Source organism: Notothenia rossii (genome assembly GCF_949606895.1).
Source record: "Notothenia rossii genome assembly, chromosome: 1".
Lineage (NCBI taxonomy): Eukaryota > Metazoa > Chordata > Actinopteri > Perciformes > Nototheniidae > Notothenia > Notothenia rossii.
The window spans coordinates 54,760,383-54,778,737 of NC_136912.1; the positions used below are offsets into that span (position 1 = coordinate 54,760,383).

The 18,355-nt window shown below is 38.6% G+C and overlaps 1 protein-coding gene across 3 annotated transcripts; it reads left to right on the forward strand.

Annotated features, from left to right (window-relative positions):
- Positions 1–6,833: 6,833 nt before the first annotated feature.
- LOC307024633 (uncharacterized protein) lies at positions 6,834–18,227 on the forward strand. 3 transcript variants are annotated; one of them, XM_079658943.1, is made up of 19 exons: positions 6,834–7,699; positions 7,846–7,905; positions 8,589–8,707; positions 8,834–9,247; positions 10,956–11,089; positions 11,392–11,484; positions 11,728–11,941; positions 12,716–12,791; positions 13,272–13,522; positions 13,668–13,742; positions 13,946–14,019; positions 14,093–14,223; positions 14,463–14,660; positions 14,751–14,837; positions 15,591–15,844; positions 16,059–16,187; positions 16,358–16,498; positions 16,662–16,785; positions 17,217–18,227. In XM_079658943.1, the coding sequence occupies exons 2-19, from the start codon at positions 7,866–7,868 to the stop codon at positions 17,432–17,434; spliced, it is 2,772 nt and encodes a 923-aa protein (XP_079515069.1). In that variant the 5' UTR covers positions 6,834–7,699; positions 7,846–7,865; the 3' UTR covers positions 17,435–18,227. The 3 variants fall into 3 exon arrangements, with proteins under 3 accessions (XP_079515069.1, XP_079515071.1, XP_079515070.1); XM_079658945.1 differs by lacking the exon at positions 14,751–14,837; XM_079658944.1 differs by lacking the exon at positions 6,834–7,699 and having other exon boundaries at positions 7,825–7,905.
- Positions 18,228–18,355: the final 128 nt, after the last annotated feature.

Consider the following 18,355-nt stretch of genomic DNA (forward strand, 5'->3'; position numbering starts at 1 on the left):
GTGACATGTGGCGATTAAAAAAAAATAGTTTTTTGGCTGTTTAGATGGTGTTGCTCCATCTTGGTCCCTACCGGTGGTTGAGACGGTGGGGTCTTTGGCGACTAGTTTTATAGCGTCATGTACATTAGTTAGGTGCTTCAGGAGATTGACATTGCTGTTATTTGATGTGGACAATGCTTTCTGTCCTGCGCACAGTTTACAATTGACCGTAATATTTTGTGCGTCCTTTATCCCCACAAATTGAAAATAGTGGTTATATCTCCAAGTTGTAAATGCGCTGCTGCTCTCGCTGATACTTGCATCTGCCATAGTGTGTGTGCTGGTGGTGGGCGTTGCTGTGTATGTGTGTGTGTTAGCAAGTGTTTGTGTGTTTGACTGTGTATTTTCCCCATAAGGCAAGACCCGCCCAACTCTGTCTCTGATTGGCTTACCCTGGATTGTTACCCCGCGTTAACCAATCATCACTCCTCTCTCTCACTTTCACTTTTCCATGGTACTGTGAGAGGACATCGCTGTATTCGCCTTTAAATTACATCCGCAGGGAGATTTGGTTCAGTTGGATCACATAATGTAACGCAGTAACGCGCCAATTTAAATCACAGTAACTATAACGGTGTTACTGAAGGGGAATAGGTAACTAGTAACGTTATTAGTTGCCGCAAAAGGTAGTTGCGTTACAGTAATGCGTTAGTTTGTAATGCGTTAGTCCCAACACTGGTAAACACACACCTGATCACTTGAGAGCTGCCGTTTCATTCAGACTGTTTAAAAAAAAACAACGGTCTGATTTTAACCAGTCAATGTGTGATTGTTACAGCATTAATATTAGACACTAATAATACAGTAAACTATTAACACTGTACATACTATTGTTTGCCCGTGGGATTAGGATTATCAGTAGTGAGAGCTATGCTGCATTTTCATCCGGTCGGATGTGATATAAAAACAAAGCGATTATTTTTGTTGTTGTAAACTCACGTGGATTAAACTACATGTATTAGTGCATTCATTTCAATTCGCGAACATATGATACATGCAAATGATCGTGAGGATGATGATTGAAAATCGTTTGTTTGAGCCAGGCTGCATTTCCTGATGAAAAAACATAGCGATAGTTTTGTACTTACGCCAACGTGAATTAAACAACATTATTTTGTTAAATAAAAACATGGTGATGCTTTGTAAATGATTACATGTCTCTTATTTAGCACAGAATATGATCCTATCCGTGACATATGGATCTTAACAAATATCCGCTATATCAGACACCTGTAGATGAGTTCCAGTGTGGCAGCTTTTCACGGCTCCCCCTGGTGGATCCATGATCCATTGCAGCTGGTTTCATTAAAATTACATTTATTTATCAAGGGGGCGTATCAAGTCCTGCTGGGGGGTTTTCCTTTTCAGCAGGGGCCCACCCCGTGCAGATCACGGACCCGCACAGGTAGGCGTCTGAAATGAAGCGCTACATCTGTAGATACAAATGTCACTGTGTGTGCTGTGTGCTCTGCATGTGTGACCATTAAAGAGGGTTTCATCCATCCATATTCTTCTTCTATACCCTGAAAGCTTTTTTCTTATTCAAAAGAAGACCTTAACCTAAAGAACTCTTTAATGTTTAAATTAATCCTTATTAGTTTGTATGTTTTGCACATCCTTCTATTAATATCTAATAATAAAATAATACAATTCAATAACGTGCTTTAACCACCAGGCGTCCCTTCCTATCAGCTCTGCACCGTTATGGTGTAAATATAGCCTATCTACCAATTGGATCAAATATAAAAGTCAGCCGAATTAGTGTTGATACTGCGAGGAGACGTATTGTGTGAAAATAAATATAAGATGTTGTTTAATTGCTTATATATTTATGATCCACATCACGTTTTCAGTTTTGGTGGCAGTTCTTCCTGTTTGTCTAGAAGTCTTCTCAGCAGGGCTCTATAAATAGAGAACTGCGGCATATATGTAATATTTAATGCAGCCGAACCGTGTATTACAATGCCGTTATATGATGACTTTCAAAGAGAAAAGCAAGCACACTCCGAATAAAGTATTATTTTATTTAAAAAAAACGTTTTCAGATTTCACATCACATAAACACCAAATCCCAGCATGCATTGCGGCTAAACCATCCAAATCATCGAGCCGAGGATCTTTCCTACGTCAGTTCCCGGTTTCGTTTATCACCGATGTATTTTGTTATACACTCATTCCTTAATTCAACATCCACACGCATGGATTAACATCGATTTAATACATTAATGTAGCCTTTGTTTCTGCACTGCAAATTATTTGGTTCTTACCAAGAAAAAAAACCTTACATTTAGAAGTGTTAGATATTTTTTCTTGTTTTAAGAATTAATTTCTTATTTTAAGTCTTCAACTTAACAGTATAATCTTATATCAAGCAAAACTTTACTTTTTTGTCTCAAACAGGCAGGGAATCCTAAAATGAGACAATTAACACTTAAAATAAGATGTATTACGTTTCTCCTCCAAAGTCTCATCAAAATAAATCTTGTTTTAAGATTCAATAACAAACTCAACATGCTTGATTCAAGAGTCACACAAAAAATATCTGAAAACACACTTTATTCCGTGGATTTTAAGCATATGACAAATGTTTGTTCACAAAACTGCACAGGGAGCACGAAACAGACAAGTTGGGAACCTTATAGGCCAACATATATTACATTACATTACATTATTTGGCAGACGCTTCTTTACAAAGCGACTAATAACCGAGGACATAATCATGGCATACAACACTTGCAGATACAAAATGCACAGGGAACAGAACAAATATGCCAAGTAGGGAAATTTTTTCCCTTTTCTTTCTTTCTTTATTCATGTATTTATTTATTATTATTTTTTGGGGGGGGTGTTTTCTTTATTTTATTTTTTTTGTTTTTTTCCCCCTCCATATTACCGTCTGTGGGCAATATCATTTTTTTTAATTATTATTATTATTTTTTTTTTTTTGCTTGTTTTTTGTATAAAATTCACAAAAACAAAAGAAACATACAATATTATTGTTCCTCCATATTACTGTCTGTGGGCAATAACATCACAAAGACTATATTTTATTGGTACAAAGGTACTGTCTTTGAAACTAACTGAAAAATAGGAGAGGCAGTCTAGTAGTTCTTTAACTAATTCTGTGGCCTGGGCAGCATTGGGAACTGCCACTTCATATGCCAGCAACTCTGGACTCAGATTCAGTGTTTCATAACGCTGGAACTCAAAAGCAATAAAAGAAGAATCTATCAAAAAGATGTCTTTTATCAGTCCAAACACTGGGAAATCATCATCTACATCTACGATAATCATAGATTTCCCACTAATGTACTTATTGCCATTAAGGATGTACCACTTTACAGAGACAACAGATTGCATGACCTCTATGCCTAAAAAATCTCTGACTTTTCTCTTAACATAATCTACATTTTTAACAGCAGAGACAGGCCCTGATTCTCTTTCAGTAGCAAAAATTGGATGCTCAATGCCTATGTCATTGCAACATACAAGGAACTGATTATGGTTTGCAAGTGATTTACAAACATTCTTGAAATTTAATTTGGAAGCCCATTGCTTAAAATAGCTATGCTTAGCTTCAAATCTCATACACATACTTCTTACTAAAGGACCAAGAGATATGATCTGGCTTGGTAGATGTAGCATGTAATGCTGCTTGGGAATTACATTGGCTTCAGGAAATAGTTCTTTGAACTGGTGCAGATGCTGCTCAATCATGTGCCTGAGCTGTAATACAGTTTGTAATGAAATAACAGGAGCAAGGACAATTTGAACAATTTGAATTAATTTGAGAATAAATGTGACATACTCATTATCCATATCATTAAAAAGAAAAGGTATTATTTTTAGAAGTATTAACATTTGTCCACACGACTGTTTTAATTTATTGTCATTGGCAGCTAAGGTGTTGACACTAATAGGGCATGGCTTATCTCGCATATCCAGAGGCGAGTAAGGAAAATGTATGATAGCTGAGTTAATCTCATCTAATTCTATCTGTCCTGACAGAATAAGTTGTTTCAATACAAGTTTTATTTCCATTGGTGCAACACCTTCAAAAAGTACATGCATTACATCCTGTGGAGTTTGTTTTATCAGGTCAAATGCTGGAAAATCAATTAGTCTGCTTCTTCTGTTAATCCCGTAAGTGGTTTTGAGGGATGCTTTCAATGTTTCTGTGCTTGCTTTGTCTATTTCAATACATTGCCTGATGTGTTTTTCCAAACTTCTTGCAGTAAACAAATTTTCATCATACATGCTTTGCATGTCATTAAAGGAACATTCACAGTGTCTACATTTGCTATGAGCAAACCCTACACCTTGTTTAAACCCAGCAAGGTCATGTTGTGCAAGTGTGTCTCCACACACGGCTATCACAGCACCAAATAACTCAATTTCACCACTTGGGGTTTCAATCCTAACGCCATTGTAAAGAAGTGTCAGATCTTCCAGGATTCTTTTTAGTATAACATCAACACCCCATTGAGAAACATCCTTTGCCTTGGCAATAGCAAGGAGCCTTATTGCAGCCAACTTGGACCTGAATTTAGGATCAATATTACCTAAACTATAATAAAACATCAATAATTTATTCGCAGAGGCATGGGGGCCTAATGGGTTACATATTTCAATTTCATCGCTGTACAATAGTATTTGCAAAGCATTTGGCCTTTGAGAATATAATGGATGGGATGTAAAAAGAGCTCCATCAGTAAAATCATACAGGAATCCCTCTCTACTTCTTTGTGGAACAGTGCTCACCATGGAGAAGATTCTAGAATTCCTCAGTAACTGCTTAAGACTCTGAATGAGTGGTATGTAGTAAAAACTTTTATTCTTCAAGGCCATGACCCTTGAATGACCACGCTTTACCCAGCAAATCTTCTGGGATACTACAACTTCCTCTGGGTTGACTGGATTGAATAGTTCCCGGATGGTTTTATTCTGTCCGTATGCTGTGGTTGAGAAAGGATCCATGAATGTATCGAATGTAGCCAAAGCCTCATTCTGGAGCTGAGCAGTTGTCTCTGGACGGTCTTCAAACACCCTTTGGACTCTGTCCCTTAGTGTGTGAAGGAGAACAGCTTGGTACTGTTGCACCCCTGAGATGACACTCCTGACAGTTCTCTGTGAAAATATCAAAATACACATAAAAAATTACCCTCAAATAATTATTGATTACAGGCCCACAGTTAACATTAAAATATAGAAAGGAACTACAATAGAATTTATATTTTTAAAAAACATTAACAAATTATTCACAATTATATCATTAGTCCTAAAGCATCTGTCCATCGAGCCAAATTTACCTGTGACAAGTGGCCCTGTTCCCGAATGCTGATGGCAAATGCCGCTGCAGATCTTGCCAAATCAGGTCCGGCTCTGGATGTCCCAGCAACAGCATCCTCCTTCAGAAAGCAATGCATACATTTAACACAATGAGGTTTGTGTGTAAAACTTACTAAAGCTGTGATATTACTAAGCAAGTAAATACCCGGCTCTATACAAGTTAACATTAACTTCACAAGATACTACTTTGTTTACAACTTAATACTTAACGAATGACTAAAGCGCATGAATAATGCAGTCTACGAGATTGTTTCCACACATCTTACAGTAGTTGAAAACATCTTGTACCATTTCTCCTTATGGAGAAAAGCAAGCCATAATTCAGGACGGATGAGGAGGAACGATCACAGCTAGCCAACTCTCTGAGATGATTGGCACTCAGAGATTAAAATAAATGGAGTTGTGTAAACTTACAGACGGGCCGATAACGTCAGGTTCAGGTGGAGAGGCAACAGGTGGGACGGCAACAGGAGGAACGACCACAGTGGTGTCCGCTGCAAGAGTGGTACAGTTGGCAAAAACTGACACACCAAATGTTTCCTGCCCCGAAGAGTGAGACGAATCCGTTGTACTCCAACGTGGTGGACGTCCAGTCGTGTAATACTCAAGGTGCGTCCGTTTAATGTGTCGAAAAAATGAGTCGAAAACTCTAAAGTCCTTTTCACATCCATCAATGCCACAGTAAACCCAAAAATCCGGGCTGCGACTATGACTTGCATTAATATGGCTTAATAGGATTTTAAGACTAAGAGCAACAAAGACGAAACATATCAAACACCTCCAAACCGCCATGATGCCGACGAACGTGACAACGTCAGTGCAAGTGATTTCAAGGTTGAGTCAGTTGAGTTGAGCGTGAGAGACACGACACGTATCCTGCCAAGAAGAAGAGGAGGGAAACGAAGAAGAAGACACGACACGTTTTTTGGGAAGGAGTAGCGGCTCAATCAAGGTAAGGAAGCGTAACTGTTTTTTTATTTTCTTGCTAAAATCGTGTTTTTATAGAGGGGTTTGCTATGACTGTTCCTGTTTCTCAATTCCACTGGACCGGTCACTTGCTTAGCAAGCTAACTGCTGTTTGCTCGTGCATGCGTGTCCCAATGTCCAGCTTTGCAAAAAGGGTTATTTGCTGGATGAAACCCCACTCAAAAACGTTTGCGCTATTGACCAGAAGTGGGTACGTAGTTCAAGATGGTGTATAGTTTTTTTTATTATTAGATGCATGTGATTTTCATGGCTGTGGTGTATTTTGGTTATAGCTAGCACTCAAGACGCATGTTTTGTTTCCCGAGCTGACTACAGCTAGCACTGCTAGTCTTGTCGTTTGGCGGCCATTTTAGCATTAGTAACGCCCGCGGGCATCTATTTCCGATTAGAACAACCAACTTCATGTTCTGAGCATACACAAACGGTATAATTTGTGCGCAAACGTGTGTATTGTTAGAAATTAAAATCAATGTTTTGATGGTATAATGTAGCTTAAACATACCGTCAGTTCAAACGCTCTTTTATACTGAAAAACCAGAAATTCTTGTGCACAAGCAGTTAAGCTTTTATTCTGAAAATCCTTCATCTACGGTTAGCATGTAGCATGTGGCTAATATACGATTTCCTAAAGAGGTGAACTGAGGAGCGAAATGACTTGGTGTGGTGAAAACCGAAACCTACTGATTTAACACTACAACGATAGATGTCGAGATACTACCATGTTGAATATTAAATGAAAGTACAGTTTATTTGAATACATTATTGTTTACAGACGAGAGTAGCATGTGACAACATCCGGAATGACCGGCAACCAAACGAGCCGAGAAGTATTGTTTAGAGTATTGATTACAGCGTTTAGAATGTGTTAAATGAAAAGTGATGAAAGAGAATATGAGGAGAAACGGCGTGTTAAGCATATATTGAATGTGAAAAGAACCTATCCTCTGTTTAAATGCAATAACGGACATTGGAGACGAGGTGAGCCGGCTGGCGGGGAGGAGCCAGCAGAGGATATATATAGCAGCGCCGGAGGAGAGATCCGCTGTCTTCTTCTTGCTCAGGAGAACCGGATCACAGCTGTTTGTCTGACGGAACAATATTCTGTCTGTAACACTACCGCGCCTTTTTTAATTAAAGTATCCCATCTGAATCTTTTCAGAGACTCCATTTAGTCTCATTTTAAAGCTTCTCTCCTGGACGCGAGAATAAAGAACATATTTAACAGTATGTGACAGCTAAAATCCACAGCAGCCATGGCAGAGAGAGGGGACACACCGAATGGATTGTTAGATCGAAGTCTTGAAACCAATTTGACTTGCAAATGGTGATTATGGAATTTTCCATCACGACTCGAGCTCTCTGTGTAGTACGGCTACAGCAGAGAGTGTGTTGGCGCCTGTGTTAAGTGTGCGTGAATATGCACTTTTTTTCCCCCTGCTAACGAGTTCTGGCTATGTGTTTTTGTTATAGCCTGCCGCCTGGTAAAGAGAATGGATGATTTTGACGAAGCCACTCGTTCGATATTGGACGGTAAGTCACTAATAATGATTTATATTTTATGTAACCAAGTAAGTAATTTTACAATTCAGATCACCAACACTGAAGATGGTGCATACAGGTAGCTGAATATTTTAAGTCCAGAGTTAAATATTGATTTGATTTGGAAGGGGCATCTCTGTTTGTGGCTGATATACACTTAAAGGTGCACTGTGTAGGATGGTGGCTAGAGTAGGTATTGCAGCTATGCTGCTCATTGAAACTGTGCTGCCTATTGCCATATTTGATCTTTTCATGAAATTTTACTAAATAATAGACTAATATTTACTAGTATGACAAGAACAACAGGTTTTGCAGCTAAAAATGTCTAATTCTGGAAATTCAAAATGGTGGACATGGAGAAGATCCCCCTTTTCATGTATGAAAATTGCAATTTGCCCAGTCAAAATGAATTCTTAGAATTTGATGGTGGTAAGTATTTGTGAAAAAGTAACATTTGTGAATGGGCAGCATGAATTCTGGAAAGACACTGATAAAAATAGATAAAAATATTACACAGTGCACCTTTAAGAGGCTTCATAGCACAAGCAACTAGATACAGCGTTTATAAACGTGTTGGAGCTCTGAGGGACAGACAAATGACCTTTTGTTTATCTTGCTTGGTTCTGTAACTTGGCTTTGCTTTACCCAAAAATATATTTATTTGTCATCTACAGCTGCAAGTGTTGATGAACAGACCTTGAAAGGCCTTAGCCGGGAGGACCTGCGAGACCTCTTTCCTGGCCCTGAAAATTTCCTTAGAAGGAAAAATGTTTGGGAATTCATCAATGAAAATGTAAGCTACATCAGATCTATCTATCTATCTATAATCCAATATTATTAACATTAAATTATGTTAAACATTAACCATATTTGTAATTGTCCCAATGCATTTTGTTTACATCCTGCATAATCCTAATAGTCTGAAAATACCATGGACCAAGATGCAAGCCCTTGCCGTGGAAACAGGATTATGCCCTCAACTTCTTCTGTGCCACCATGCCCACCTCAAACCTCCACCCCCATATCTGCTGAGAAAACAATGAAAATGCCAGACCCTCCAGAGTATGTGGTGTACAGCGACTCGGAGTTAGATTTGGTGCGTAGTCAGTATTTTGCATTGCTTCGGAATGGAAAGGAAAAGGGCTTCAAGATGTCAAAGGAGCTGTGTTGCAGACTTGTAAGGAACACAATCACAAGCATGGTTGCAATACTGCGTGCTAGTCCCATGGGGAAACAAGCAAGCTACCCCTCCAAACTGGAAATTAAAGTCAAGTCGCAGAAGATAATTGAATATTACCCCATGCTTCGTGATGCTAACGCAAATATGCCATATGTAAGTAATGTTTTCTTTATCTTGTTTTCTTTTTAAAAAAAAATCTTTATTTGCCTTCTATGTCTTTGGTAATGTCTAAATTACCTTCTACTACAAGCTCTAACCCACCACCATCAGACTGCTGAAGTGTGTGTGTGTACGTCGTTTGAATACTGCACTAGCTCTCTACCTAGACTGTGCATTTAGGACTCTGGCTTGACTGTGTACTACTCTCTGATCTGTGCCACACCACTCTGTCATATGATGACTCATTCTTGCACCTTGCACTAAATTAACAGTGGACAATCTTTCAGGTCACTGGAATCCATGCTGTCTACCACAAATCATTTTATCAGGGCATTTCACACCTTGTTGGATTACTGTTAACTTTGTGGATTGCTGTTTCTTTTCTTGCAATGTGCAGTATATTGCGAGATTTTTTGTGTGCAAGGCAAAAAAAGTTGCTCTTCTCTACTAAACCAAAACTACGAACAGGTAAAAAAAACTAGACAGATGACTTTCCTAACATTCTTTCACCACAGCTGACCGTCTACACCAAAATGTTCAAGCGACTCCAGAATATGAGATCCCCAAGAAAGTATGGAATCAAATTAGGGTCAATAATATTCGCAAATTATTTCACAGTCTGCAGTTGTATATCACCTGTTGTGCGCATGTGAAAAGATTTTGTGCATGTGTAAAAAAGTTTTGTGCACACAGATATAATTTGCTCGTGTAAAAACATTTTGCAGCTGTAGAAATATTTTGTGCGTGTGTGAAAAGTTTTTGCAGATATAATTTGCACGTGTAAAAAAGTTTTGCAGGTGTAGAAATATTTTGTGCAAGGATATTTACAACAGTGAGGTTTCACAAAGTCTGAGATACGGACACACACATTTCCTATCTGTGTGTGCGAACCTGAAGTTACAAGCTACAAGCTGCTATTTACGAGTACGAATTTTGACCCTGTTTTTACGCCTGAGTATGTTAGCCAATCAGCACGTTGCCCAGTGACTAGCCAATCAGCACGTAGCCCACTGACCATCCAATCATAGGACACAAGGTTCTAACGCGTTCGTTTTGCTGACCTGCGCCACTTGGAGCGTGCTTGCGGGAGTCAACATGGAGGAGCCCGAGGCGAACTCTTCTGGGACACAGGTGGGTTAATTACATGCTACCACGGAACATGCCACTACAGTTTTAATTAACTAACGTTACATCGTAATTAACTAAATATATCAAGACAGCTGTGCGTGCATCCCGGAGTTACTTAAATTGTATATTTAACGCTAGCTAGTTGATGTGGTCTTTGCTATTGTCTTAGCTAGCTACAGTCTGTTGGCTAAATTAACGTTTGTTGTTGTTGTGCCGTTTGAATGAGTAACGTCAATGTTAAAGAAAGTAATGCAACACTTTTTTCGGGTGCTTCCTGACATAATGTCCCGGGCATTTAATATGGAGAGGAAGGTTCAGTTTCCAATCCGACTTTTGTTCACGTCAGCTGGAAAATAAAGCAAGTGAACCGAAAAGGAACGGTAAAGTGGGCTAACCATACGATCTTTCAAATCTAAAAGGGTACAATCAACAGTAGTGGATTGTCAATACAGCAAAATATGCTCAGTCTTATGTTTTATAAATGGAGAACATTGGTTTAATCTGCCATACACCTCTTTCATCAGCTGCTAAATGTATTTAGTGTTTGATATATGTTATAACATGTATCCCACAGGAAAATAACTCCTTAATAGAGAGAGCTGTTCGCAGCTTTGTGGACCTCTTGTCAAATGCACAGCCACAAGTTTCAAGTTTGCCACAAGCTCACCAGCGGTCAGCCATAACAACAACTCGAGGAGACATGCAAAGGTATGATTTGAGAGGCATGAGTATAATTTATTTGTTGCTCATTATTGTTACTCAATATAACTTTGAACAGGTAGAAGGCAGGACCGCACTCCAAGGTTATTGAGGTGACGACTCCAGAGAATCATGTACAAACAAACGACAGAATGGGGGACGCACACTCCAGCTCCGATGCAAAGTCATCATGCAATAAAACAATCAATAAAACAATGACTTTGCAATCGGAGCTGGATTGTGAATCTATTCTGTCATTTGTTTGCTCTCAATAAAACTTTATCGTAACCTAAGTAATCGTTATGCTCCAGCCACCAGCCACCAGCTCGCCTCCAGACAACAGCCCATCTCCAGCCACCAGCCCAACAGCAAGCAGCCTCAAGTGTACAGAGGGAAATGCTAAGGTATTATAGTCATACTTACAGTGTATCCATTGCTAATTTCTGTTAGTGTTTTTTATGGATGTGCACACCCTCACATGAACTAAGACATAAGCTATCGCTGTAATTAGACTTGTTTATTAAGAACTAAAACTGAAGTTCTCTCCCTTTTTGAAATATTTTTTGACCTTATATTATTAGGATGATTTTGAGATTTGTTGTGACAATTATAGTATTTCATACAGCCCATTTTAATTTGTTTGATAGGTCATTTCCAGCATTCTACCAGGGGAGGAAGAATCGAGGAAAGAGGCCTTTTCCGAGCGGCAGTCTAATAATTCCCGCTGTCAAACAGCTTGAGTTCAATTTTTGTCTGATGCCCGAGAGTACAAATAAAACTCCGAAAAATGAGATAAGGCTTCTGCAGGCAGGACTTGGAAGGCGTACAATCAGCATTAATGATAGTGCTGATCATGAAGAGGTACTACATTTGTCTGTATTTCAGCTCAAACATTTATTTAAGGAATGCCATGGTACATCGTTCAGGAGCTGTTAACGTAGGAATTAGTCCATTGGCCAGAGCCCAACATTTCTCTTGTTGGTACCAGTCAAGGTGGCAAAGCTTGCTTTTAATTTTTTGAAAACATAGCCTACAAGGGTACTACCTATACTATATGAGGACCTTATGTGAGAGATTTTTGCGAACATCATTATTCTAATTTAAGGCCCCCAATCACCTCTCAATGGAATAGTATGGGTATATTATACATTCTCTGAATCCTAGTGAGTATTCCAGTTTTTGAGTTCTGTGTCTGTGATGTTCCTAGATACCACAGGGTTAAAAGAAAGTATATAGAGTCATTATAACAATAAAACAGGAAATGACAAGACTAGAGACACAAGACATGAAATTAAACTAACAAACAGGAACTTAACGCTGACGAGACATGACAGATATGCACCATGCAACTTATAGGATATGCGTCTAAAATGCAACTTGTGGTTGTGGTTGGTGGTTAACTTCACGAGCTGATTGATGTGACAAAGCTGCCACTCAGGAATGCTTATCATACTAAAATATCTTCTACAGACATGTATATTTTCACAAATTTGAAGTACATTTTGCCACCTTGTCTGGTACCGGAATCTGGTTTGGCCCATAGACTAAATTGGGTATGTCTAACATCTGGAAAAAAGGAGGGAGAGGGTGCATGGAAAAGAATACTTATGATTTTCATGTCATATTTCATTCTAGATTACCAGAGTCCTCACTGAAGAATACCCCAAAATGAAGAACCTAACAGGAGGTTGGCTGCTATATAAAGCGGCAGGTATGAAGTATTGCTGCATTAATAATTTATTAATTTATATATGAAGAACCTTGTGTCTGTGAGGGAAAAAGATTAAGTACTGTATGTTGGTAAAATTAATGCACAGCTATTAGTTTATATAGTTCTCTATATGACTGAATTTGTTAAATTAAGGTCTAACAGTCAAATATTTTATAAATTTAAGGTACTAAAAGTACCACATAATACAAAGAGGATATGTCCTAATATCTATACTTATGATCTTTGTACTAAGTTGTTCTGATGTTTTGTCAATACACTTCAGGAGGCACTTGGCAAAAGGAAGATCTTAACAGTTACTGATGTTTATTGCCCAATAATGGCATAAAGAGGATACATTTGATACATAAATGTGAATTATACAACCTGTTAATGATTGAAAAAGACAACAACAGGGTTGACCTGTTTGTTTAATAATGTTTTTTATAATACATCTATTTTCTTTTCCATTCAATATTTGAGGTGGTAGTGGACAGAGGACCATTTCCGTGGTGGCCCAAGGCTCACAAGGCTACACAGCCAAGATGCTTAAGTCGAACACAATCAATGGGAAACACCCACTGTATATCGTCCCTCTTCAAGAGAAATTTGATACTACACCTCTTCCTCCTGATGCTGCAGAGTTCTGCAAAATGCCAAAGTCACAGTGCAAGAGTTGTGGGAAAACATTGCCCCTTCAGTTGCTTGTCATTCACATTGAAACTTGTGGCCATGTAAGTATTTTGTAAAAAGTAATTTCACCCTAAATACTTCAATTGTACAACCAATAATGCCCCTAAACTTCAAACAAAGGAAATCTCATTGATATTGAAGGAAGTGTGGTAGTTTGTATACTGAAAATCTCAAATACATTGCCAGGAATCTGACTCAGAACAGCTCCAGGAAGGTGAGGTGGAGAAACAACATGAAGCTGATGTTGAAGATCAAGTCCAGGTTAGAGGAATGTAAATTTGACAACTCAGTGTATCCAAACATTAAACATGTTCTGAAGCAAACCAACTCGACTTATTCAATACTCTTGCTCACTTGTCACGTATAGTAAAATGTAAAACTACATGGCCAACAGTACTGTGCATCTATGACATTGTGTCTATGATAAATACTGAATGTTTGACAAGTTCCCGTTTCCCCTTCAGTGTACCTGTCCAGTTTGTGGTGGCCAGTATCCTGCAGATCTCTTGCCCTATCATGCCAGTTCATGTGGTGAAAGGTAATCAAATTTCATTGTGAAACTAAATTAAAAAAATATTTAAAACTGAAATCTATCCGTTCCTGATTTAAAGTGCACCTGAGGATCTACCAAGTTCATCAAGCAGTTCAGACAGAGCTAGACCACATCGCAGTCAGGAAGAACATGACAGCATTTCAACTCCTGACCTTGATGCTGAGAGAATGGGCGTGGACACACATGAAGGTACTTGACAAATATTTTCCTGTTCACTAATAGCATTTTGCTACTTAAATATTGTAATAATGTTTTCAAAATGCCAGTTAATGTAATCATTTTTAAATGTGAGGTGTACACTGCTTGAGATGTAGCCCTCAAGTGTTCAAAAACTTGTTATAAACTCTGTACCTAACGTACAGATACAGTTAAAAAAAACAATGTTCTTCAATATTTTTGCCTCAAATCTTTAATTATTATAATTATAGCTTGGAAAACCATCCTTTGCCCACAAGCGGCAGCAACCCTCTTCAAAAGACATCTTTTGCGGAAAAATGAGGTGGAACCCCCAATCAGGGCAAGCGTGGACATCCGGGAGGACCAAGAATCCCAAAGTAGGGAAATACTTGCCTTCTACAAAAGCCCACAAGTTGACTGGGCACGCCCTCTACGGTGTACTTTACAAGGTAATGATACTATAGACCTTTACTCTGCCATAATGTTAGTATCATTATGTGTGCATGAATATTCAGTGATTCTTGTGCTATCATTCATAGGTGATGCAGCTGTTGGAGTTGGGGTACAAAGACACTTTCTTAGCTTGGCAATGTTTAAATTGCAGCATGGATTCAACATAAACAGTGGTATGATTTTGTGTTCATTTCAAATGTATTTCGAGTGTTATGTTTAGTGATGGTGAAATAAGCCTTTGTGGAGCATTGACGCTTTTTGGCCAATTGTATTGGAAATGGGTTCAATACTCCAGTGCATGTGAGGTCCAGTGCATGTGAGGACCTGCTGGTGGAATAAATGTAATACAGGCAAATTAGGAAGGTGTTCAGTTGGGATGCGATTACAGGAGTTTGAATTTGCGTATGACAAATGTTGATGATCTTCTTAGATTTGATGTTTAGATATGATTGATGTTTGTCTGACTATAAGAGCTGTTTCTGTGTCCTCTACTGTGAATAATTAATAAGCCAAAGGTAATGAAATCTTACAAATGGAAATTGTAAGATTATTCCAGGGTGGAGAGTTTGCTTGGGTATTGCTTGTGTAATGATCAAGTAATACATCATGAGGACAAAATAGTTTATGACAATAATCCATGCGTGCTACTAAAACCAACAGGTAATGCAATGTTTCAGAAATGTTTAAAACGGTGAATCTCACAACATTGTCAAAAGTTCCACCTTCCAAACCGAAACATGTCATGTCATTTGACGAGCAATGAAGCACTGCAGCAGGCTTTGGCACAGTGGTCCAGATTTAGTTGCCAAGCAAGTGTGCTGCATGCTCTGGAGCTTCAGTGTCTAACAAAACATCACTAGCTATGTTTACAAGGTGATAGTTTGATTTTTTTCCATTTGCCTTCATCCTGTATTTATATTTCATAGGTGTGAGCAACATTACCCTTCTTTTTGAGGGAGAGCAGGACCACCTCCTCCCCGCCACCTCCCAGATCCTAGTAGAGAGTAACCTCTTTGTAGTTGCCGGGAGGATGATTGGACATTCTTTCTTGCATGGTGGCCCTGTACTTTACGGAGTCAGTGAAGCAATCATTCACATGTTGCTTCATGGAGATGTGGACACTGCCACAATATACCTTGCTGACGTGGCAGATCTCGACCTTCGGGAAACCATTCACATGGTAAAAAAAAAAGAAATTACTTTAATTTTTTTTTACTTAAATTGACTGTTTGTTCAACTCTTTACTCCAACGCAACATATCTCAAAATCTATTGAGTGCATTGCCATCACATGGGCTGAGCATGAATATGAACATGTCGAAATGGATTGAAAATCAGAGCAAAAACTACATTTGGAATTTAGGTTAACAATCTTTGTTCTGTTCTGTTCTTAAGCTTGATGGAGATGAACTCCTGTCTGACCAGCAGACGAACGAAATCAACAATCTTGCCTTTTCCTGGGACCTACCTGCTATAAAGCCAGTAAATCGCAGATGGCTATTCCAGCAACTGATGCAACATGCGGTGAGATTACAGCTGATAGTCAACCCACTTTATTTATTACATTTTGCCTAAATAAAGACTGCTGAATCAAAACTTATCTTAAAGCATTCCTATATGCAATACTGTTACTTTAGCACTTCAACATCCAGCTGATTTAATTGAAACAACTTCTTAATACCGTAACTCCCTAGGTGATTGGACGAAGAACAAAGCAGATAAAGCAGATGAGAAAGGGACTCAAGGACACAAAGGTGTGGACATTGCTCAAAGAGAAGCCAGAAACAGCCCGGATTGTATTCCCTCGTCAAGCAAACGCTTTCCCCACTGCCCAGGTAAACACTGTGCCCACCATACACCATAGCAAGTATGAATAAACAGTTATTGTCTATGTATTTCTATGCAAGTCTTTACCAACACCTGAAACATACTTAAATTAAGAGGAAACCCCCAGAAGCATGTCTTAATAAAAGTGTGGCTTACTATTTCTCTTATTAGGCAATCTTGAGTCTAATTGTCTGGCCAAGGGATGACAGCGATGATGACGAAGATGAAGATGATTCCTACCCAAGGAGCATCCAGGACCAGACAGCTGGATTCTTAAGGAAGTTTATTGAGACAGGCAAGTTTATCAGCAGGACAGGGAAGTGTAAGCTTTGTATCTTTGCAACTGTGACGGTGACTACCTACATCGCAGATTTGCAACCAATGACCACTGTATTTTCTTGGCCAATCATATTAAGGCTACATGAATTGGAGTACAGCGATTAGGAATTGGAACAGGACGAGAACAGACCAAGGGGAGAGAAGCAGTGTAGAAGCAACCTGTAGCAGCAAGAATTAGCTTTTTAAATCAAAAAAGGACATTAAAGGGAGGTTTCTAATACTACTTTGTGCCACCCTCCTTTTTTGGGCTCAGTACTATCCCAACAAAGTATTTCTATTTACCTATATATAAAACATGGTAAAGCAGTAAAATACAGCTCATCTTTAAAAATGCAAATGTCATTTATTTGATGTATTTCCACAACCTCTTGTTGTCTTTGAATGCAGCCTCTTCATCCCAACTCGAACAGCTGACAAAGTTCTGGGTAGGGTGGGAAATCCCTACAGACACCTTGAAGGTCCGAGTTGTGAAGGGGGCGTACCTGAAGTCTTCCACATGTTTTGGCACATTGTATGTACCTGGGCACTTCCAAAACTATGAGGACTTTTCCAAGCATGTGGAGAGCTGCATTGCAACCTATGTTACAGGCTTTGGTCTAGTTTAGATACTGCTCATCAGTATGATTCTGTTGCAAAAAAAACATTGTTTCAGTGTTATGGAGCTTCTGCTTTTGTTCATTGGTGTAAAAAGAGATTTTGTCTTTTGTATTCTTTCACCTGAAAAGAGATCTCCATTTTAAGAATATCGACTCTAAGAAACGAAACCTTTTGAGATTATTACTACTTCATTTGTTCCAGTGGTCAGCTCAAAATTGAACTTGAACATGACATTTTGTGACAGATACTATAATCTTTGCCTGGTACTCTTTGTGTACTGCATTTTGTTGGAAGGGCTGTTTGGATTGTGCCATATGTAGTTCTGGCACCTGGTTCAGGTAGTTGTAACCAATGGCATCATTCATTCTGTTAATAGTCAATATTTTGAAAATGGTCTATTACAGTACTTGTTATTCCTGATGTATTTACTTGAATCCTACAGCTCTTGTATCCAAAGATTCTAAGAAATAAACCATTGACCAGTGACTTTGGATGTTTGCTTCATTTCAATTTACCCACATTTTACATTTTTCACGACAATCAAAATTTGAATTATTATATTATATACCTTAAAATGTTCTGCGGCTAACAAAGTAATTTCCATTCATAAACCACAGAACTGATCATTTGCTGTGTAAACATTTCCCCGGGGACTATTTTGAATGCAGGTTGAAGTCTCTGAAAATGATTTTTTCAAGTCGTAGCGGAATGAACAGAAGTCAATGTCAGGATGAAAGGTAGGGACATTATTGTGAGTTCTAAAATAGAACATTATACTACTACTGTAGTATCTTTCATGTAACAAGGAAATGCATTAGCTAGTGGAAAGCCATGTTATTCTAAGAGTAACATTTCAGGTTACTACAAATAAAGTAGGCCTCTAAAATTGAAATACATTTATTTTCCTTTTCAAAATGAGAATATAACAG

Coding starts and splice junctions, on each gene's coding strand:
- LOC307024633 (XM_079658943.1), top strand. CDS start 7,866: ATGGATGATTTTGACGAAGCCACTCGTTCGATATTGGACG. Junction 14,224..14,462: donor GGGCGTGGACACACATGAAG/GTACTTGACAAA, acceptor TTATAATTATAG/CTTGGAAAACCATCCTTTGC. Junction 14,661..14,750: donor TCTACGGTGTACTTTACAAG/GTAATGATACTA, acceptor TATCATTCATAG/GTGATGCAGCTGTTGGAGTT.